Source organism: Corvus moneduloides, chromosome 6 (assembly GCF_009650955.1).
Source record: "Corvus moneduloides isolate bCorMon1 chromosome 6, bCorMon1.pri, whole genome shotgun sequence".
Taxonomy (NCBI): domain Eukaryota; kingdom Metazoa; phylum Chordata; class Aves; order Passeriformes; family Corvidae; genus Corvus; species Corvus moneduloides.
Genome location: NC_045481.1, coordinates 34,340,435 through 34,363,909, shown reverse-complemented (window position 1 = coordinate 34,363,909; position 23,475 = coordinate 34,340,435). Strand labels below are relative to the sequence as shown.

General features: G+C 43.4%; 1 protein-coding gene across 6 annotated transcripts in view; it reads left to right on the top strand.

Annotated features, from left to right (window-relative positions):
- ACTN1 (actinin alpha 1) overlaps positions 1 to 23,475 on the top strand; it is an 87,428-nt gene that overhangs the window by 46,212 nt on the left and 17,741 nt on the right. For 3 of the 6 annotated variants that reach the window (XM_032112680.1, XM_032112676.1, XM_032112678.1), the window contains exons 3-8: positions 12 to 131; positions 7,225 to 7,311; positions 7,874 to 7,961; positions 8,897 to 8,975; positions 14,863 to 14,944; positions 16,590 to 16,675. In XM_032112680.1, the coding sequence (XP_031968571.1) occupies positions 12 to 131; positions 7,225 to 7,311; positions 7,874 to 7,961; positions 8,897 to 8,975; positions 14,863 to 14,944; positions 16,590 to 16,675 (542 nt within the window). Of the gene's footprint in view, positions 1 to 11; positions 132 to 7,224; positions 7,312 to 7,873; positions 7,962 to 8,896; positions 8,976 to 14,862; positions 14,945 to 16,589; positions 16,716 to 18,018; positions 18,105 to 23,475 lie in introns of all 6 variants that reach the window. The other 3 variants (XM_032112679.1, XM_032112677.1, XM_032112681.1) reach the window with 2 other exon arrangements.

Genomic DNA, 23,475 nt, shown 5'->3' with positions numbered 1-23,475 from the left:
TTTCTTATTAGGTGAACGTCTGGCTAAGCCTGAAAGAGGCAAAATGCGAGTGCACAAAATATCCAACGTGAACAAGGCCTTGGATTTCATTGCCAGCAAAGGAGTCAAGCTAGTATCTATTGGAGCAGAAGGTAAAGGAACCATCTGATTTTTCTGGGCCCAAGCTGTGCTTAGCCCTTGCCTTTCTTTCATAGCTGCATGTCATTTCCCTGTGCCCTAGTGTTCTTGTAGAATAAACCATTGAGTTAAAAATGGGATGTAGTAGGCCTTTACCCTGGATTTAAATCCTGTCTTCACACCAGGCTGCCAAACCTGAATCCCACTTGGCATTATTGGTCAGGTCATCCTGCTTTTCTCCTGGTTCTCATGAGTTGAGGAAAACTTTGAGCAGTGGCAGAAACAAATTAATTAAGATGTTTCCTTCTCAAATGAAGAAAAGTCTGAATTGAAGCATAGCAGCTATTTGTGTTTAGCTTGTTTCAGAGCTGCTGGAGAAGGTCTGTTGCTGGAGGACATTGCATGGGTCAAAGCCAAGCGCAGTCCCCAACACAGGACAAAGACCCCAGAGGCTCCAGTGTTCAGGGCTTCCAAGCTTCTGTTTGTGCACCCTACATAGCTGGATGCTCTGGCTGGAAGCGTGTGCATCACTGTGTAGAGACCCGTGCAGGCAGCATCTGGGATGCCCTCAAGAACTTGCAGATCATGCAGAAAGCAGGCAGTTGCGTAGGATTTTTGTCTTTTTAGCAGAGATGGGTAGGTGTTTTATAGATATGTCACCCAAGACCCGGAAAGGCTTGCAGGTTTTCATAACACTTGTTTTTCTCTGTTCTGGATCTGTGTGTAAGTCCTTCCTATGGATTCAGGTTGCCACTGTTGCTGTGGAGACACTCTGCTTCTGTGATATTTCTAGGTTTGTCTTTACAGTGACCATGGAAAATGAGGGAGGTTTGTTATCTCCATCTTGCAGATGGAAATACTTGGTTTCTCTAGGGAAACTTCTGACACATGCAGGAAATGAGCCCATGATACAGTTCTGGATGAGTATTCCTTCTTTGGGAGAGTCCTGAGGCTACAGGGCTGAGCTCTGCCTATTTTCAGCTCAGTGAAAGAGAGCAGTGCAGTCTTGGCCTGCTGTCCCCAGTTTTGAACTTTCAGGCGTTCTCCTGGGATATCTCCAACACCTGTACCCATCCTATGGTTCATTTGTTCCATGTCAGATCAGGCAGATTATTGCAGCCTGCTGCAGGTGCTTATGTTTGCCTTACCCAAACCTTTACCTCAACGTACTGCTTTAACTTCGTGGAGACTTGGAATAATTCAGAACTTTTTTCAGGGACATTGCAGACACCTGTTTACTGTGTTTGGTACTGAAGAGCAAAATGCAAGAGGTGAATGGCTGAATGATATTGATATTTTGCATGCAAAACTTTTCTTCAAATTTCTCAGTTTTTTCCAGCAGTAGCAACCTGAGGCTATTGTTGGCCATGAGTACTGTTTATGGAGCACAAATAGATATCTAAGGTCATTTTGTGTCCTTACAAAAAAACTGATGCATCCAGTGTCTGACACAATAGTCCATATATATATGAGACCCTTTTCAACTAGAAGACTAGAAGCTGGATCTAGACCCAGAGATGGTCTACCTTAGAATAGCTCCCCTTTTCCCAGAGTATGTATAAAACCTATCTCTCTTTTTTTCTTCCTTTGTTCCCTTTTCTTTTTTCCTTCCAATTCTGCTCTCCCTGGCACTATTTTGCCTTTTCCTCTTCTGAGGGATTTCTTTTTTTTGTCTTTGTTCCTGAGTCAGCTTTGACTGCATCCTCACAGCACTTGGATACCATTTGCAAGTCAAATGATCTGTGACCAAAGATCACCAGGGCCCGATTGTTCACTATGGACTCATAGTGGTACCCTGTTCAGAAATGGGCTGTGAGGTGGCATTTTGTGACAGAAGTATGATTCATATTAATTGAAAAGTGATCCTGACCTCCCCTGCCAGATGTTTCCTGGCTCTTCTTTGTCCTGATGCCTATGCAGCTACATGGAGAATACATATGGCTTTCTTTAAACTACCAAAGGCAGCATGGCACTGCAGTTTAGACGAAGGTTAGCTTTGATTTTTATACAGAGTGCTTGGGCCTGTGCTGTGATGCCAGCCCAGGCCATGTAAGTGTGGTCACAGCACAGACTCCCCCACCCCAGTGCCTGCCTGTGCACACAGACTGAGCCCATGCCACTCTGCTTGTCACCAAGAAGCATAACCTGCTGCAGGGCCTTCTGCCCAGCCCATCAGGTGCTTGGTGGACAGTAAACTGCACATCGGCTATAAAAATGGACTTTTACTTTGGACAGCACAGCAGTTAATTCTGTCTATTAGGACAGAAGGACTCATGTTTCAGGAAGGGATTAGGAAACCTTCCTGAAATGTGAATTTTAGGGACTTGCTTTCAGATTTTCAAAAGACATCATGCAGCAGCAAAGCAGGAGGTCAAAATCAATGAGTCAGTCATAAGTCTGCACCAAGAAAATGAACTATAGATGCCTCAGTCAGGTTGGACTGATGTAGAAAGTTTTCTAGGGGGCTTTTCTCCTAGAGAAGAAAAACATCATCCAGCAGTAGTGTGGTGGTACTGGTTGAGGGGGCACACTCCTTACCTCAGGGGCTTGTTCCATCTCTGGGTGTCTGCTGGGCAGTGAGGTCCTGTTGAAGGGTCTGCAGCCCAGCTGTAGTTCCCTGTACACATTGGCCATCAGTGTCCTGGGGGTTTTTTTTGGTCTTTTTCGTTTTTTGGGGTTTTTTGGAATCTAAACATTTTGTTAGCCAGAGTCTTTAGAATCAAAGTATGTTGTGGCATACAGCAGATCTATGTAAACCTGGATCAAGGAAGACTCTAGCCAAATGGTTTTCATCTGCTTTTAAATCTCACTGTCATCTGACACTTCAGGAGGCTTCTTTTGCTGTAATAGATTCCATACTCATGTCAAATGCTTCTGGGATTTAACAGACTGAATAGGTCAAGTATGTCACCCTAAGACTGGTTTATTTTTACCTTGAATCTGCGTAGAAAGTTGCTGCTTTCTTAACCAGATCTTGCTCGCTTCAACATACAGATAACTTTGGGTGAACTGATTGCTATTCTCACCTGCACAAGTAAAAGGAGAAATAAAGCTTAGAGATTTCAATGACTGCAGAAGTCCCACCTGAGTTTAAAACACCTACTGAAGCACCAGGCAGTGCAAGCATGCATTTATTTCACTATGGAAAGAGGGGGGAAATAGGGTCTCTCTACGTCAGTGAGTGAAACATAGCATTTTATTTGTCCCTGTATCCTGTCCACTCAGTTAGGGACCTGAGAGTTACCCTCACTAACAGTGCCAGCTATCTGTCCTAAATCTGACAGGACCATCAGGAGCAACACACTTTCTGAAGACAGGGGCATGGATAATTGCCCTGCTGTATTTGGCTTTTGTTTGATAAACAAAATGCAGAGCAGACTTTATATCACCATTGTTGTTCTGTGTCTGTAATTCCCAGATCATAATGCTATCCTGCCAGTTGTTCATGCCCTGCAACAACTTCTCTCCATGTGGTAACCAGAGGCTGTGCTCTCATGGGCAGCTCAGAAGTATCTAGGAGGGGATAACAACTTCTGTTGTTATTGTTGATTCTGTTTCTAACTGTCCAGGGCAGGAAAGGAAGCTTAATAATTTTTGCGTTTTTCAAAATGAGCTCATGCATTTAAAAGACGTGGTGGCATTTCAAAAGGCTTGTCTCTTTAGCCAGCCAGTACTGTAGTTTTTTCATACTTGTTACTTGGTACAATGATGGGAGCTGAGCGGAAGCATAGTCACTGGTGCAAAAAATTTCCTTCTAGTGGATGCAGATGCCTCCCCAGCTTTAGCCAGCAACTGATCAACCCTCAAGTTGAATGTAAATCACATTAATAACATGTGCTTGCTGCTGCTGTTCCTTCAACAGCTGCTGGTGGTGAAGTGCACACAGTGCTTGCAGAGGCCCTGCCTAGAAAGAGCACTTGGAAAGCACAGTCAGGCTTCCAGAAAATACTGTCTGATTACTAGCCTTTTAGTACGTGAATTGCTCTCACATTACTGAGTCTTCCTTTCATCAGCAGGGAGCAAGCATAGTGTCTTTAATTAAACATTAGATTATTCTACCTTTGTAGTGTTGCAGTCAACTTTTTAACAATTCCTGTGGAGTTTCTTTTTTTTTTTCATCACCAGGAAGCAGAAAGCTTCATGCAAACCTGTTTTGCAACCGTGTTTTTCACTTTTGTTTCTTGGCCTGCTCTACTCTACTAGAAAGAGAGCGGGAGCAGATGAAGTGTCCTGAATTCTGAAGGAAAAGGAGGTTGGCAGCGGGGAGTGCAGGGATGGAAAACCAAGTGAGTCAAGGCCAAGGAGCATAGTCTTTCTGATCAGGCTGGCTGGCTTTGTAACCAGGTTTCCAGGAGAAGATTTTTAGCACCAGAAATGAAAAATTTCTTGCTTGCCTGCTTCTAACAAAGAATAACCATTTTGTCAACTCTATTTAAAAGAGGGGGGGGGGGGGGAAAGGGACTGAGGACTGTGAGGCTTGCTAAATGTGTATCCTGGGATGGATCACTCGCTAATCTCACTGACATCAGTATCTGCTTGGCAGGTGGTGGTACTGTGTAAAGTAAAATGACATGCAGAGATGAAGTGGTAGAAACATTCTGGGTTTCCTCCACAGCAGCATTGTTTTGGTGCACTGCTAAGGAATAATCGTATATAGGAACAGGGAGCACGTCTTCCTTTTTAAATGGGTAATGCTGTGAAGAAGACTGGGAAAGAAGGGATGCTTCCATCTTAATTCCAGCAGCTGACTTTATAAAACTGGAATTTGAGAACGTGACTAGAACATAGTGCCGAGTTCTCAGGCGACATTAGCGACTTAACACTATCTGGTGTTATGTAAGTGTCTTGACCTTTATTTCCAATTAAAATCCATGGAACAGAAATATTAATTGCCTGTTTCAGCTCACTGATTGATTTATTACTGTTCATGAAGCATTTTCAGCATTTAAGTATTGTCATCAGATTTTAATCAAGCCCGTTAAAATAAAGAGCTCATTTTAGTTTCAGGTCTTAAATATGTCTTAGGAGAGTCCTGGCAACTGTGGTGGGTTTTACGAGCATTGAGTTTTTTGCTTTTTGAAAATCCCCATGGATATCTATCACATGAACAAAACAAGCAAGCTGAAAATACAGATGCTTTCTTGTCTATTTTAGCTGCAGTATCTCAGGTATTTGTAAAAATAGTAAGGATTTTCCTTTAAGTTGATTGCAGTGGTTTTTTTGGAGGGGTGAAGAATGCAAAAAGTACAGAACTGAATACACTTGCCATCACATGACATTTTCTTGCATCAGCCTAGCAGACAACCACCTGACCTCAAAATGTCTGTAAAAAATTAATTTGTGTGAAAACCGTCAACAGAAAAACACAGTTTTTTCATGCCACCAAGAGTAAACTGAAGGTTTTTTGTACTGAACAGAAAAGTTACTGGCTGTTTAATTCTGGGCAAACTGGTGACCCACTAAGAGATCTGTGTGTACTCTGAAGTTTAGGAAGGAGCAGAGACAGTTTTATTGCGGTTCAACAAGGTGGCCTGTCTTGTTTTCTGTGTTTTGCATCTGTAAGTCCCTAATTCAGGTGTATGTCAAAGGACAGCAGAGCTTATAATTCTAATTTACACTGTAAGTTGCACGACATGTATCTCTAAATCACAAGTTCTCAGGAATTTGGACACGATTTCTCAAAATGTGTGTTTGGGGTGTGTGCTGCTTGTCTGTTGGTTTGAGTGCAACGAGATTCACATTTTGAAATCTTTTCATAAGAAGAAAAGCATTTTTTAAATAGCTTAAAAGGAAAAATTCAAGTATTGTTACTTTTGTGTCAGAATCCAGACAGGTGTCAGTTGCCTATACTGCAAATTCTACTTCCCCCAGAACACAATGTGTTCCTGCTGGGCAGCTTTATGAAAGAAGTGGCACAGAGGTGTCTACAATAGTACAAAAATGGTTTCTGACAGTCTTCTTGGGACTTGAATTATTCTGCCTCCAAACACTAGGTTAATTCTAACCATTTTCTTACTGAAAATACTCTTCTAACTTACCATTTGTTTGTGAAAGATCCTGCCATACAGGGATCTGCCAGAGAATGATGAGTAGGAGAAAGCAGCTCAGCTAGTTTCACTGTCTAAAAATGTGAAGGCTGTAAATTCTGTAACTGTATATATATCTCTCTGCAATTTCTGTAGATGTTGAGGATCAGCACTTGAGACCCATCTGCTCACTGTTTGGACTCTGGCTCTAGTCCATACGTGGTGGAAGCTCCTTTCTGCATTGCCCCAAGTACATCTCCCCAGGACCTTGATCCACCATCCTAAATAGATCGTACCTCACACACGCAAGCAGTTGCCTTGTAAAACCTCCAAGCTGTTGACCCTTGCTGATTTATATTGTGGAATCTAATGGGCAGTAAAGCACAGTCTGCTCGCCTCATCGTTTATGTTACGTTCTGCACAGACTGGTCAGCATGAGTCTTTGCTTCCTCTTCCAGCAGGATGCGTGGACTTTGAGAAATGCTCTGTTGTGTCTTTTGGCAATTACATGACTGAAAGGAGTCCTATACTGGCAGTCTGATGTATTTAGTCTTGTTTGAAATTAAAATGTTTATGCTGTATGGTTTTCTTGGTGGTATCTTGTTCACAGGACAAAACCAGCTGTCAGAGCTCATGTGCTCTGGGAATTGTCACTGGTTCTTCTGGTAAAATTATGCTGGGGCAGTTATATAGGTGACGTGGGGTAGACATAGGGTAAGAGAAGGAAGGCTTTTCCTTTTCTCAGTTTGGTTTCTCTAAGTGATAATAATTATACCTGAGGAAGGTGCTTTTAGGCTTCTGTGGGGAATTACACTGATCTAAATTAGTGCTTATTCTTAATCTTTGGGAACATCTGTGTCTGTTTTGCTCTCAGTATTGTACTGCAAAAGAACCAGTCTGATTACTGGGTACTGTACTGTACCAGCGGAGCATCTGGGAAGGCAGGAGAAAACAGTTTTTAGCAGGAATTCCAGTTTTCCATCTGCAAAAGGAAATGTTCCTCGATGCTCCTGTTTTACAAGGATTGCAGTTGCAACTTGATGTCTTCTATTTCTTCTCTTTCTACCTTTTATTTCCATAGAAATCGTGGATGGCAATGTTAAAATGACCCTTGGAATGATCTGGACCATCATCCTTCGTTTTGCCATTCAGGATATCTCAGTTGAAGGTAAATTTTAGTTCTTTCCTGCCACTGTTCAGTAATGGACAACTGGGGTAACTAAATGGCTTTGCCACTGAATGGCCAAAATGTGCTCTTAAGTGAGTCACTGAAAAATCCTAGGGAGCTACTCTTCCCAGTCTGCCCTGATGTCTCACAGACATGTATGGCCAGGTTCAAGCATACTGAGATGAGTTTTTCACATGCTTCTCTTGCAAGAGATTTCAAGAGTAGCTCAAAAGGATGACTAAGCCTGAAAGTAAACTTTAGTGTTGGATTTTGATTCAGGCACTAGCACTGAAAATGAACCTATCACTTACGAGTCCTACAAGACTCTAGTCCCAAAAAGCTATCTCCTTATTACTGAACCTCATTAAAAAGATAATAGTAACAAAACTATCCTAGTAGACTTTTCCAAACAAGACATTTTCTGACAAGTGAAGTTAAATAAAACATAATTTAGTGCAGTCTCTACCAAAGAGGAATTTGTGATGGTTTTCTAGCTTATGCTCCAGAGACTCCTGTTTTCTAAGAAAATGAGTTAATTGATGTGTTTCCTTTCTTTCTTTAGAAACATCTGCTAAAGAAGGACTTTTGTTATGGTGTCAGAGGAAGACAGCCCCGTACAAAAATGTAAACATCCAGAACTTCCATATCAGGTGAGTTACAGGCAAAAACTTAGCTTTACAATCAGTGTTATTTTCCTGTGTCTCTCAGTATATTCAACAATATTCCTGACAGGCCTCCCAAGGCAGTGCGTGTGCACTTTACACAGTAGCAGTGTGGTCCAGAGAGATGCCTAGGAAATTGAAGGTGGAGGATCTAAGAGGATCCAAGTACCTACATCCCAATTCCTCATTCAGGTTACAGTTGCTGCTTTCATAAAATTCTTCAGGGCATTAAGTCCTCTGAGAGCAGCATTTGTGCCATGGGCTAACCAAGAGAGCTTTTGCTCTGTGAAAACTCAGAACACTTTAGGAACCATGAAGAAAGGACTGCCTCCTAACTTTTGTAGTATGGCAGAGCTGAGAAGGGATAAGAGGTTCTCTTGCCCTGCTTTTCATATTTCCAAACTGGCAGATGTTCCAGTGAAGATTCTGCGTAATAGTGTTTTTTCCAACACATTTTGGAGCCTTGTATGAACCATAATAATGTAAAGCACTTCTAAGAGCTTAACTGCCATCCATGCTCTCCAGTATTTTAGTGGAGCTAGCTGAGGACACCTGCTTTTTCCCTAAGGAATGCACTTTTTCCTCCTTTACGGCTTGTGTCTACACATTTTTTCACCTTTGAGCTCACGTGCTGCACAGGATACGCACAGAGAGTTCAGCACAGAGATCTGCCAAAAATGAAGTGCTAACTCAGTGGGCAAGTCCTAAGCACAATGGATTTTTGTAGGGGTTGATGGAGTCTTTATTGCAGTCTCATGCACATACGAGACATCCCTCACTCCCAGCACTTAGAGAAGCACTGCTAGTTGGAAACTAAACTAGAATTAGTTGTCCCACTGCCTTGCTGCCTTCCCTCATGCTCACTGCTGTGTGTGTCCGTGGCTGAACAGTGTTCATTGTTCTCTCTTGTGTTTCTCTTGTAGTTGGAAGGATGGCCTTGGTTTCTGTGCTTTAATTCATAGACACCGTCCAGAGCTTATCGACTACGGGAAGCTACGAAAGGTACAACTCCATTTGTTTATCAGACAAGATGCTTGGCTCCTTGGAAGTAAAGAGGGAAAAGAATTAGCTTGATAAACATAATTGGAGAACTTCAGCACAAGCTGGCAGTTGCAGGACTGGGGAGGAAGGAAAGAGGGATGAATCAGTACATTCAGGCTTCTTAGTGAAGCGTGAACTTAATGAGCTTCCTGCTTGACTTTTCCCTGCTTTCAGACTGCCTTGTATGAGACACACGTGCCCCAATCCCAGCTGATGAGCAAAAGCTGGCAAACTCAGTAACACCAAATGTGAGAATAGTTCTGTGCTAATGTCACAGACTAGTGAGTCAAATCAGACTTAACATTTCTGTGGAGAGTTGGATAGAAACCAGTTATCTGGTTTCAGAATGCAATAGCTCGTTGAGGGGTTTGAGTGCCCTCACTGGACACTTGTCACATGGTTCCAGCTTAGCACTGAGTCATCTGCAGTGCTTCTGGGCTTCCCCTAGCACATAGGTATCAGGTGCCAAAAAAGCATTTGTCACAAAATTCAATTTTACTTAAAAATTTATTCTGGTAGCATGATAGCAAGCTGCTCCAAAGTTTACTTCCTGTGTGATCTGGAGACAAGATTGCTGAATGGATGATGACAATAACCACTTAGTGGTTTATGCTGCTCCCAATGTCTTGACCCAGCAGTGTGATAGAAGATCAGACTGGGTTCTTATCCTACTGGCATTCCTGCAGTCTCCTGAGATCCAGTTTCGCTGTATCTGTGCCCATGTCACCTAGAGCATAATGAAATGTCACCAAGAGCATAATTCATGTGTCATTGCCGAGGCTAACGCAAAAAGCTTGTCCATCAGATCTCCTGGGCTCAGTATTTTAAGTGCATGTGTGCTTGATGTTAGCTAGGGAAATAAACATAGAAGCCCATCACCAACAGATCTGGGCTCTTGGACCACCATGCAAATAGACAAAATGTAAATGACCCAAGCAAATTAGCTGCATTCCAAAGGCAATGAGTTGTACAATGCCTGATCTGCTTTTCAATAACCTTTTAGATCTTTACTGTCTTGCAGAGCAGTCAGTTATATTTTCTCATCGGTTTTAGTGTCTGGAGTCAGCACATGATGAGTAAACAGTGGGAGGAGACTGTACCTGTTCACATAAACAGCAGTAAGAAGAAAAGGACTTATTAGAGTAACATTTTCAGTGCCTAATCTTGGGAAAATAACGCAGCTAAGCAATGTGTGCCTGACAAACCCAGGCTGGTAAATGCTACAGTGCACTCTGTTATCAACAAAGCCCTAAGCCAAACCCAAGCAAAAACAGAGTGAAGGAAAGTGAGTTATTTGGTCATATTGTCTGCAGGGGTTTTTGGGTGAAAAATAGGGTGATTGTTCTAGCCAAATTCAGTGTACATGAGAGGGGTTTTTTCCTACTTGGAGTAAGGTTAAATAGAACCAGCATCTTTTGATCTCTGCTTGCTTTTGATCCTATCCTTCATCCGGTTCCCTCTGTCCTCCTTAAGTCTTCTCACTCTCTCTGTATTGTTTTTATTGTTGTTCTGCCTCAGTTACTCTAAAGGGATGAGATTAAATGTATGTTGGAGAACTCTACAACAGCTGAAATCTTGAGCAAATAGCTGGGAGGAACTTAGAGCCTAGTCTTTAGTTCTGGCAGTTGATGTGTGCTGAAGGGAAGTTAACCTTTTTTATGCTAGGTGTTTTAAACCCCTTTGTGGAATGTATAAACACAGGGAGACTGCTGAGAAGCAGCCATTACAGTGGATAGTAGATTTGAGATCCACCTCAAGTTCTCTTCCAGCTCCAGGGAGCAGTGGCATCTCAATTGTGTGTACCTTTGGCAATGCTGTGTGTGTTTCTGTGTATAGACACACACACAAATGTACAAGATAAAGAGGTGAAATCAGTCCAAGCTGTCCAGAGTTCTGCACTGTACCTCCTGTTTGGGCAGCATTCTTTTGCAGCTTTAGTGTTTTCTGCTCTTTCACAGAAGCTGTGTCTAGGCTACAGACCTCTATTGGTGCTGTATACTTGAAAAAGGTAGCCAGTGGAGTAGCTGCATGTCTTCCCAAAATTTAGCAACTTCTTTTGTCAGCACTGTTTTGTATTGAGTTTGTTCCTAGCTATTTCTCCAAGTCTAGCTATATTAGTGGAACAAGCACAATTAATTTCTGCATATGGGCACTGCCTAACTAAAGTTATTTCGATAGTCCCAGCCTCAAAACAGCAGGTGCAAGTCCAGCTTGGTGGTGGTGATTCCCTGACACTACAGCTACTTGGTTAGATAGTTTCTATTTAGTGCAGGTCTGTCTGCTGTTACTTGGGTCACTGTAGATAAGCTCATGGTCTGCAAGTGAGGGGTATGCAGAAGGTGGGGTTTCCCTTCCTCCTTTTGCCCCTGACTGTAGCTCAGCCGTGAGCCACATCTAAGATACTTTCATCAAGTACAGTGATTGACTGATAGCTCCAACACCCCATCATATACCACAATCTGTGTAGAACTGTGGTCTGTGTACTGCTGTGTTATATGCAGATATTTCTGAAAACGTGAGTTTTGGAATTCTTTCCTAGAGTATTTTAACTCTGGCAGATATAGTAAGTGCTTGCACTCTCTCAATTTTCCTCCCCCTCCATCTCCTTTCCTGACTGCTAGATAATAGATGATGTTTTTTGTTACATTGCAATAATTGCCATGGCAACCTTGTGTGCTGCAAGGACTTGGAAATAGCTGGAGGAAGAGAGGAGTCCCTGTATGAGTTAGGGTTGTGGCAAAAGATGAAGAGCCGCAATAGTCTTTAGTCAGCAAAAGCAGAGAGTGAGCCAGGTTGGCATCTGTTAGGGCAGGTTTGCTGTCTGCCACTACTAAAACAAAGTACCTCCTCCATGGTAAAGCTGTAGATTTCCTTGTGGCTAGCCCAGCTAGAGTCTGGCAAGTTACTGTTCCTCTTCCAGCCTCTGGCATTGCTATGTTCATGTAAATGGAGTTGCACCTCTGCAGCCTCATCTGGGTCAGTGCTCTTCTGGGTGTGTGTTTCAGCTGTGGAAGGAATCAGGGGACAGGTGACTTGTCTTTTGTTTGATCTGCTGTATCGGGGCCCCTAAAATGTGCCTGCAGCCATGGTGCTGCAGTGTGAGGCTTGGAGCTGCCTGGCCAGTCTTTACTACATTGCCCCTTTTCATGGGCATCAGCTGAAACAGGTGATTTGAAATAATGATCAGTTAGCGTACAATGGGATGGAACTGAAAGTGGTGGAGTTCGGAGGAATTTCATAGGCCTTGAGACCCTGTTGTAGTCTTAGATAAGCTCCAGGGGAAGCCCTAAGTCTTGCACAAAGAAGCATCATTGTTGTGATGAGCTGCTCCAGTGTCCTTGAGGCGTGAAGCTTTTTCTACAGGGGACAATCTTGCTCGAGTGTAGCTCTCTGCTCATCTCAAAGCTAGTCTTGGACTTAGGTAGCTTGCTTTCAGTAGTACTATCTTTAGTTTCATTCCTTAAGAGATATGTGATCACACATCTTTCTTGCATTTGAAGTAGAAATCTGCTGGCTTTATCTAGGTGAGTCTCCAGTTTCCCACGTTAAAACTTCCAGCCCTTCCTTTGGGACTGCCCAAGCCCAGTAAGTTTTTCCATCAGGAAACCTCTCCCAGCTTTCAGCCAAAAATTTCTTTTTAACCTTTGGCAACAGTGCTCCTGGTGGTGTTACTTGCAAACTGATAGGAAAGCTATCTGCAGTGAGAGATTTGCTCCTCCCTTTCCTCCAGGAGAGGCTGACAGATCATGATGCAACTTGTTCAGATGGGTCTATGCCAAGGAAGAGTGTGTGTTAATACTAAACACTCTATCAGGGTGTTAACAACCATGATGGTCATGGTCAGCATAGGGTGAAATTTGCTACACAGTGGTGGTGACATTTCTACAGAAATAGAAAATGGCACGTGGGCTAGGGGAAGGCTGGCAAGAGAGCTGCCACTTGGCATTTCTGGACGCTCCTGCACTTGAGTAAAAGAAAATCGGTTCTTTTTTCTTCCGAAATGAAGCTAGGGCCATGTCTACACTCAGTGAACAAGGTATGTTATATACCAGCTAGTCTCACCTCCTCAAGTAAGGCTTTTAGTTACACTATGGGTTCATAGAGGTTTCTCCACATCAGGCACAGAAGACAAGTAGGTTGAAATTGAACTGGTTCCTCTAATTCCATGCCATATGATGGTTCCTTGTGTCTGGAGAATAGTAAAAATCCACTGCCTCCTCCACTGCTCAACTCTGAAGAGGTGGATGTAGATATATCTGATGTAGTGTACCATTGAAAGGAATATGGGGATTTGACACTATGTCATACTGTACGTGACAGCTGCTGCCTTCATCACAGCACGCCTGTACAACATTTCCTTGCTTAATACTGACTTGTTCCAGTGGACTAAATACAGATCACTGTCTGTTTTAATGGCCCTTGTGTGTGATTTACTTCGGTAGGTGAAACACTGCTGTCTGCTAGAGACATTCACCCAAAGGAATATGTTGCTGATGTTGGATGCCAGCCTAATACATCGTTGATTCCTAGGGAAATGCTGCAGGAAACTGCTTTTCGGAGCAGCTGAGTTTCCTAATTCATGAAGGCTGTAATCTGAGGGCTGCATAGTGACCAATGCCATAAAGGAAGTTCTATTCATGCCCATACCTTGTCTGCCCAAGCCTGCCTAGCTTCATCTTTCCTGCTGGGTGGGTTCAAAGGAAACTGCCTGTTGATTTAGAGTTCAGAGGCACAGCTTAATCTTCCAAGTCAGTGCAATAAGCAAAGACATATGATTCACATAGAAAATAAACAGAACGTGGATGCCACTCTAGAAAGAAGGTGAAGTAATTTTACTCCCTATTTCCTAGTTTTTTATGTGGGTCTCAGTGTGGGTGGCACAAAGGGCAATATGGAGAGTACCACCCCATCTTTCCTCCCTCCCAAAAGACACCAAACAAGATGGCTAAACACTAGCAGTTTATGCACAGCCTTTCATCTGGTAGAAGCCGTATATCTCAACAGTAGAAACTGATAATACAAATGTAATTCGAATCCATGAAGTGGATTGATCCACAATAATGAAGTATCATGGTTATACAGGAATATAGGAACAAGCTGGTATGAGCATCTTCTACAGGTTGGCAGGTGTCTTGTTGCTGATTATTATGTTTGAATGCTGGACACAATTTGCAGAGTGTCTTTCATTTTCAATGACATTTGTATTTCATGTTTTCTCGTGTGGCTCTTTAAAATCTACAGAAAATTTATATAGAGAGGAATAGAAATGTACTAAGGAAATTACAAGACCTGTGCAAGAGGAAAAGCAATACTCAAGGCAAACTGGGTACTTCTATATGTATTTATTTTGTAGAGATTTGTTGAAACATTTCTCTTCCTCCCACTCAACTGGTGTTCAGCAAACTGTACACTAGCTAAGGACAGCACCCATTGCAGATGTTGTTACTATTTTGGTATTGCTTAGATGTTCTAACAGATACACAGCTCTGCAGTTCTTGGAAATGGAAGTTGCAAACCTAATACAGCATGAGATGTAAATGTGAGATGTGGTCTCATCATTTACTATCAGTATGATGTGAAGCTAATTTTAGTTTAAACTAGGTTCAAGACAAAATGCATTATTCCTTTTTTTTTGCAAGTGCACAGACTCTATGTTAATTATCATACCATGAGTCCCCAGGCTCTTCTTTCAAAAGGAAGCTAATTATTTCATCCTGATACATGAGGCTTCACACACAATTTTTTCTGGACAGCACAGTTACCTGAACCAAACCAAGCTCTTTCTGAGAGAAATGCTGTGTACCCTGTTAAATTTAACGCTGATGCCCTTCCTCTGTTTCTTTCCCAGGATGATCCTCTCACTAATCTAAACACAGCATTTGATGTGGCTGAGAAGTATCTGGATATTCCGAAGATGCTGGATGCAGAAGGTAAAGTAGAATCCAACTGCTTTTAACTTGCTTTTTCTCAAGAAATTTTCCACTTCTTCTAGGTGGACTTCTTTTGTACAAGATTTCAGTAACCTCTGAATGTTCCCTGCATGACTGTGTAGTAAATGTATAGGGAAAAAGTTAAAATGGAATAATGATTCATATGTTCTGCTTCCCTCTTCTTCCTCTGTCCTTCAGTCTTTTGAGTCTAGCATGGAGATCTTAGCTTGGGGTTGACACATGAGGCAGAGATGAGTAACACCTGTCATCTGCTGACTCAAGTGTTCCCTTTCAATTATCAGGCCAAATAGTGAGTTAGTGTATGGTGTAGGACTGTGTTCCTTTTGCTCCAGGGTTTTTTTGTGTGGTCCTTCTGACATTGCTGGTGTTCTTCCTTTTGAGGGCATGATATTATTATTATTACTATTATTATTATTATCTGCTTTTTCTTGACTACTCAGAAGTGTTTGGCCTGAAGATCCTTCACTGACTGGATCTGGAGACCAAGGCAGAGTTCCATGTTGTTCAGAGATGCTTTTGCTGCTTATTATGATTGCTTCCCTGAGGCCACTGGGACAGCAAGGATTACTTTTCAGAGCCTTGTCAGGACCAGCTTGGCAATAGATTTTGAAGACTGTAACTGTGGAGTACAAACAACAGCCTGAAATAGTTCACTGGTTGTTGGCTGTTTGCCTAAAGCCAGCTGGTTTCAATGGTAGAAGCTGTATTTCGGGCTTGGGTTGGACAGGAGAAGCAGTTAAAGATTTTTGTTAAATAAAAGGAGTAGGAGGAGCAAAGAGGAAAGGTGGGAATAGGACAGCCAAACCCAGTGAACTTATATTTCAGTAACTAGGATGTTCATATTCCTAGGTAATATTTCCCATGCCCGGAGATGAGTTTTGCTTTCCCTGCATTCATCATGCTGAGGTTAAAAAAAAAAAATCATTAGGTTTCCAGAGTAGATTCAAATGTTTCCTACCATTCTGTAGGAAACACAGACACCTCCAAAATAAGTGGATTTAGCTTCAGATCTCAGCAAAAGTAGCAGTGATGAAGAGGGCCCCTGGCAGGAGCTCTCATTTCTCTTTACTGATCTCTCTCCTCCCTCATGGAGTTGAGGTAATGTGCATTCCTCCACACCATTAATTCTGATCTCTGGAGGTGTTGAGTTTCCCCTGAAACTAATGAAAGGGCCTCTTGAAATTCAAGCCATCATTGTATTGAAACGGAGGAGGGAGGCATGGAAAAGAAGGGAGAAAATATGTTTCCAGAAGAGCAGAACTGCGTGGAGGAATTGCATGGCTATAAAAGTCATGTCAGCCTGCTGCCAGTTTGGGTTGATTCAATCCACCAATCACAATAATATTCTCAGGACAGGGAAGTGCTGTGACACAAGACATGCTGACATATGGCTGCATTAGCCTGTCCAGACTCTGGAGGAAATTTTATGATGAGGGAGGGGAACCAGAAGGGTGATCCTGGGTTCTGAGACACACACATCTTCTGGGGAATGCTGGGAAGCCCTGTGGAATCACTATGACAAGCACACACCGCAGCAGGCCTCCTGGACAGTTGTGGTTCTTCCTCTCCTTTGCTTTCCTCCCATCAGTTGATTATGCTCTTAACGTGAGGTTTTTTTTGACAGACATTGTTGGAACTGCCCGTCCTGACGAGAAAGCCATCATGACCTATGTTTCTAGCTTCTACCACGCCTTCTCAGGAGCCCAGAAGGTATCGCAGGATCCCAAGCTCCCTCCACAGAGCACACCTGGTGCCGTTGCTAATGTCCAAACCTTTTTTCTTTCTCTTTCTCCTCTCTAGCTACGGGCATCTTTATTATCATGTTCTTGGTAGAGTTGGCTGTTGGTTCAAAGTGGTGCCCCAGATATAATACATGGGGCAAGGGAGCCAGGAATTCCATTTCCCTGTAGTCAGCAGTACTTCCAATGGCACTTAGGTATGCCACACTTTGGCACACATGCAAATTTAAGGGAGCAGGGGGCTCTGCCTTCTCCATTTGCCTTACAAACTGCTGTCCTCCTGGCTGAGAACCTGTACCTCCTGTTCCTGGTAAATCTGAGCTAGGATGCTTGGTCTCACAAAAAGTAAAGGCCACCACATAGATGCTCTGCCCAGCAGGAAACTGGAGCCTGCCCCAATGGGAAGATAATACAGATACCTATTAACTTTTTTTTTGCCTTCTCCAAAGATGGAGAAACAGAGCTGACTGAGGTTTCATGAAGGGTTTAATGAATGGCCAAAGCTTTCTTTTGCCTTAATGTACGCTTCAGGTTCCAGCACCCTTGCTTTAAGGTCTGAACCTGCTGCTTTCTCAACTTGTGCCACAAATTCAGTCTCAGTTCATCTGGGGCTTACAAAGCATGTCTAACAAGTACATCCATGGTGGTTTTGCAAACAGAGCATTACTTACCATGACAGAGATGCCTGGTTTTGTTCATTTGTATCTTTTTTTCCCCCTCTTTTCTCATCTGTGTTGGAAATCAGGCAGTTGAGTCCTTGCTACTTCTGGCTAAGCCATTTTCCTGTTGGTAATGGAGTCACTTCAGGAAAACATTTTGTGGGTGAAACCTTGTACACATCTCTTGCCAAAACCAAGCAGCCGCCTGTACTTCAGTGCCTTAGGAACAGGCAGTGCGCGTTGCAGCAGAGCAGATCCTGTGTAGGAAGTGCACTGCGTAGGAAGGCTCTGATCTCCAGTTCCTCGGCGTATGAAGGGCCTCGAGCGCGGGCGTTCAGATCTCCAAACAACTTGTTTCCATCCTTGGGCCAGGCCCCCAGACCGCAGCTGTGAAGGTGCAGAGCCCAGATCCTCCTCTCAGGATCCCCCTGGATTGGGGGGTAGGGAGGGGTGCCGCTTTGAGCCACAAGCCAACGCTGCTAGCCACCTTCTGATCCGAATTCCTAGCTCTCCGCATGGAAATCTGTTTGGCCTGTCCTGCAATGCATGATGGGAAGTTTTCTCCCCCTCTCTCATGCCACCCATGATTGTTTTGTTTTATCCTATGTGCTGCTTCTTACTTTATCCTTTCAACCTCTTTTCCTTCTCTGCACAGATATTATAGGCACGCTAAGGCCGGATGAGAAGGCCATAATGACCTATGTCTCTTGTTACTACCACGCCTTCTCAGGGGCGCAGAAGGTGAGACTTTACTGCTAACAACCCCTCCCCTCACCCTGCCCTGCCCACCTGTCCTCTCCAATGAGGAATGCCAGATCCATATCCGCCCCAGGGCATTTGCAGGGAAGCCCAATGCATCCAGTGATGCATTTGGATATGCCATCTGTAGTCTTGCTGGAGAAGTGATGTAAATGTCCTTTTGGACAGACTTGAGCTGCTCCTTCCCTCCAGTGTCACACCACAGCAGAGGAGAAAATATTTGGTAAAGCTGGCATTGAAAGGTGAATGGATGTCTGCTCTGACAGAGGCAGAACCCTTTCAGTAACTAGTGGGCGTTGTCCTGGCCAGGCAGTGTGCCTCCAGAAGTACCACAGTCCAATCCACCCACTCCAGGAAATCACAGCCTGTCCCTCTTGGGCTGCCATCCTGCCTTCCACACTCAGCCTCCACTAGGTCTTTTCCTAGGCTGAATCATCTGTGAGCTGGTTACATAGCACTTTTGTGCTCCAGCCACAAAGTTCAGTTCTACCAGACGTTCAGCTTTCCCAGACTAAGGAGGTTTTTCCATTCCTCGTTTCTTCCTTGTCATTCTCTTCCGTTTCCCAAACCACCTATATGTTTTATTTCTCTTTCCTCTGCCTTGTCCATTTCCATAGCTTCAGGCTTTCCTTCTTCCTCTGCTTCCTCTTTACTCCAAAGTCTCCTTGCCTGACATCAGGACATTTGTAACTAAATAGTTGCAGATTGCCTTTGGGCAAGCAATTTCCCAGCAATCCTTTGAATAAGGGAAAAAGTTCCATTCTTTTCTCCCGTGTCATAACCTGCCTGGGCTGCGGCTCTTCCACAAGATTACTGCTAATTTCAAATTGTAGGCTTTAGAACAGTAAAATCCAAAATCCAAGACTGCATTCTTCATGTTACAAACAGAATTAAAATCTTGTTGTTTCCCCCAGCCACAATTTCTTTCTCTCATTAGGCTTTTTCTATTTGAGACAGTCCTTGTGTTGCCCATCTTGAGGGCTAATCTGACTCCAGGAAGATTCCATCTCTTTTGTGCAAAGCAGTGCTGATGGTCCCAACATTGATTCAGTTACCATGCTGATGCTGACTTTCAGAGGGCAAATGCAAGCAGTAGTTTCCAGGGAGCAGCTCTTTAGTTCAAGCTTTTTGTTCTTTACCCAGTTTTGTATAAAGTACATGATAATGTCTTGTTTCCAAGGAACTGGGAATGTGTCCCACAGCAGTGCAGTAGACTTGCCCATGTGGTGTAATGACTTTCCTGCTAGGATCCTGCTTTGTGATCCTGTGGTTTTTTGTTCAAAACACTTAAGACCAGTCTGCAAGCTCCAGCCAGCTGATACTTGCCCAGGAAGACTGTAGTTTCAGAAGTCATGCCAGTCTGATAAGGCCTGCTGTTTGCCAGGTGCCCCTGAGGGACTGCTCCATGCTGTCTGCTTAACCTGAGGAGCTCCAGATGAGGAAACATCAAACCACAATACGAGGAGGGTTGGAGCCTGCTGCAGAAACAGCCATGCAGCTTGCCAATCTCTTCCTTTTCTCTCTGCACTCACTCCGTGATTTGGGAACCTGCTCAGCAGGTTCCATGCTCTGATCAGTAATTTAGGTGGATGCAAAGTCTCCTGGGATAACTGAAAACAGTCTTTTACTTGCCTCAGGACCTGAACCAAGTAGCTGAGGCAAAAACTAGAGATGAAGTTTCTTAGTTATTAAAGTTTCAATCCCATGTAGTCCAACCGGCTTACAGGGAAGATTTAATAGTTTGTTCATTTTTTAGCAGTCCTGGTGGGCCAGCAACTCAACTGTGCCCTGGCAGGAGGGGCACAGCTCCATTTTGGAGCTGCCCTAGTCATACATTAGCCAGCCGCTAAGTGATACAGATTCAAACCTGCAGGCAAATGCAAAGCGTTTACTGAATACAAGCCTCTGCCCAGATGTTACTGTGTTGCCACCTCATGCAGGGTTAGGTGACTTACTGTGATATCGCTGAATTTTTCATCCAGATTTTTCACTACTGCCACCAGGCCTGAGGGGAGAGTCCCATGAGCTGCTTTCTACTTCTTTCACTTTCTTATACTGAGCCTTTGAAGGTACAGGGTCCCCAGCCTGACATGTGTGTGTAGATGGCTGCTTTTTCTCTATGCCATTTATATATATATATATATATATATATATATATATATACATATATATATATATATATTTGTAGGTATACTTGCTTTGGTTGGTTTGCTTGTTTTCTAACCGCTTCTGACTTTCACACTAAATGCATGCAACTCCTGGTTGGCTTGATATTTTGTAAACTTGTGGAAATTTCTAACAAATGTTTTACTGTTTTATTAAGAGATTGTGTTTGGTGTACAGCATTTTGGAGTGGTCCCCTGATGCCAGAGGACAGCAGCAGGCAGGCATCTTCCCCTGAGGCTAGAGGACAGCAACAGGCAGGCGTCCCTACGTTGTGCACTGTGGGAATGCCTTCCTTCATGATCCTCCTCATCAGAAAGACTTAGATCCATGAACTAGAGAGACTGCAAACTCTGCTCCTATCCTAAGCAGTTCAAGTTATGGTTGAGAAGTACAGAAAAGACAGAAGGCAGATAAATTGCTGCCATTTAGATTTTCATTTTGATTCCACCAGAGAGCATGTGCAGAGATACTCCAGTGTGGTATCATGCAGAATGTCCTGGGCGTGTCCTCCCCAGCACTCTGAGTGCAAGCAGTACAGTGCATCAGCACGATGCTGCACTGAAGCTGAGGAGCTCACACAGATTCTCTGAGAATACAGCTGTGCAGCTTCCAGACCCCAGGATTCTGCATCTTCTCAGTGCTGCCCTTGTGGGCATCTTGGCTTGTTTGGAGCCAGGGTGAGCATCCTAAATGCATTGTTGCCATTAGCAGTGTGGGGAAGCCAAAACAGCTTTTTCCACTGAACTAATGAAGGTGTAGGGGGAGCTGCTTTGGCCTCATGAAAACATCTTTGTGTGCCACTCTTCTTTTACTTTGAAGTGTTTTGCTTTAGTTTTGAGGTTGCCATCACCATGGATCAGCTCATTAGGAGTAGTGTGTGGGATATTTGTGAAGGTTGCCTGAAAGCACTGGGATCCTTCTGTCCTACCTTGCTCAGAGCACAGTGTAACATGTTGCTCGTGACATTAATGATGATTAATGGCCACAGAGCCTTTCCTGTGGCTGCAGCAACAGCATGCTGTTGCATAGAGCAGTAGCAGTTCCAAGGCAAGAACCACTGGGAGGCAAGTGCTGGTGGGGGAAAGAAAGCCTCTAAGCTTCTGCCATTGGGATAATACAAATAATGTCCTAACTGTTGACATTCTTAGGGTCTTTTTGTTTGGACAGTTGTTCAATATGCATATACACACACACATATTTAAATTTGGGCAGCTGGAGAAAGTCCTATCATCAGATACATGTAAATATGCCTCAATGGAATGGGGTCCTGCCTGCACAGCTGGCTGCTGCTGCAGTGAGCTCATGGGGTGCAAAAATGAGAAAGTTAAGAGTGTGCAATGAACACCTCTCCTGGAGTGATTGAGATAAACATTTGGTATTGCCAGTTCCCTGCAGTCCCTAGGCATATCATGGCAGGGCTCTAGCAATGTCTTTTTGACATACTATTTGGTCCCATTGTGTATAGTTTTCTCTGTATATCAAAACCACTCCATTAGAGTACAAACTTTAGTTAAAAACAGGTCAAAGTACAAGCTTTTTTAAACATAACCATTGTTTCCACTTTTTGCAGATTTCTTTTAAGTGAAACTGCTCATTTTCCTGTACAGGTCTCTCTGATGTGTTTTATATTAGCTGATAATCTGTGTATCTCATAGCTGGTCCACTTTAGGGAAGGGGCAGATGACTGAATAGATGTTTTAACAGCTTCATTTCATTCTACAAATTAGTAAGATTGCCTTGTCCCCTGGGACCTTAGCAATCCATATATCACTGTACAGCCTATGACTTTGTTGCTGTTCTTGCTGCTTCACATCAGCTGCAAAAATTAGAGGTTTTTTCTCAAATGTCCTTGAAGATTGAATAAACAGATAATTAAAGGTCTTTTAAAAATAGAAAAAGGTTGAAACTTACCAGTTATAAACTCAGCAAAACTTATTTTGGCATCAGTCCCAAATGTAGTTTAAAGGCAGAACACAGCGTTGACAGTTGGTTTGTTGTAGTGTTGGCATGTACCCTCTCCTCCTTATTTGCACTCAGCCTCTGTAAGGAGGACTCCTCCCAGCAGGGCCTGGGGGTTACCTCTAGCACCTTCCCCAGGCACCAGGGTCACAGCTGTACTGTGGTAAGAGGGGTCTGAGCAATCCCCTGATGCATCACAGGGGCACATCCTCAGGTGATGTAGCATGACACACACCATGGTAATGAAAAAGGGAGCTGATAACCCACAGATACATTCTTTGCAAGGATCAGCCTGCTTGTATGTCCCCCATGCCAAACACATGCATGGCACTCCAGACCAGACTGACTGCTTCCAAGTTCATAGCTGGGATTTTTCTGATCCTTACTTTCCAAATACATGTTTTAACATGTTCAGCTCCCTGCAGAGAATCAGGGTTTGGTCTCACAATGGAAAGAAAGAAAGAAGGAAAAAGAAAGAAAGAAAGAAAGAAAAACCTCCAAACCTAAGTAGTAACAGTAGAATCATTTTTTATTGTGAGACTTGTTTTGGAAGAGTAAGCAGAAGGATTACCTGGAAAGATGGGGGGAAAAGAAATCCTCTTCTCAGCTGGATCATGAGACCCTGAATACATGGTGGGTGTATACACCACCAAGGACGTGGCCCTGTAATCAGTGCCAGAAATACAGGGAAAACTGGAAGACAGTGCTGCTGGGCAGAATTTAAGGTTAAGAAGAGTATCTACCATTTTGTCTTCCAAACAAAATTAGGAATTTTCCTGTAAGTCCAGTCTGTGGATTAACTCTCTTTGGATAGTTCTTTCCTGGGGTAAAAGTATGGAGACAGTCTCATGAGCTTGACATCACTCTGTTACTGCTGTTCCAGCTCAGAATGCTGGTATGGGGAGTGGAGGTGGCAGCAGGAATGCCCTGTCTTTATCAAGAGGTAGCCAGGGTCCCTCTGGTAGGAATCAAACCACAAGGCCCTCTTAACAGAAGCAGCTCCAGAAAAAGCATAGAAACATTGGTTGTCCCACAACATATAAGGTAGAATCAGTACAGCTGAGAATCTCTGAAGGAATGCATTCACCTGAGAAGGGAAAAAATAAATCATTACAGAAGGCCAGATGGAAAGCAGAGCAATCAGGACAGATGTTTCAAAGTGCAGGCAGGTTGCTAGAGCTAAGGGTAGGAGATTTTACCTTCAGGTATGTAGCAGGAAGCTAAACTG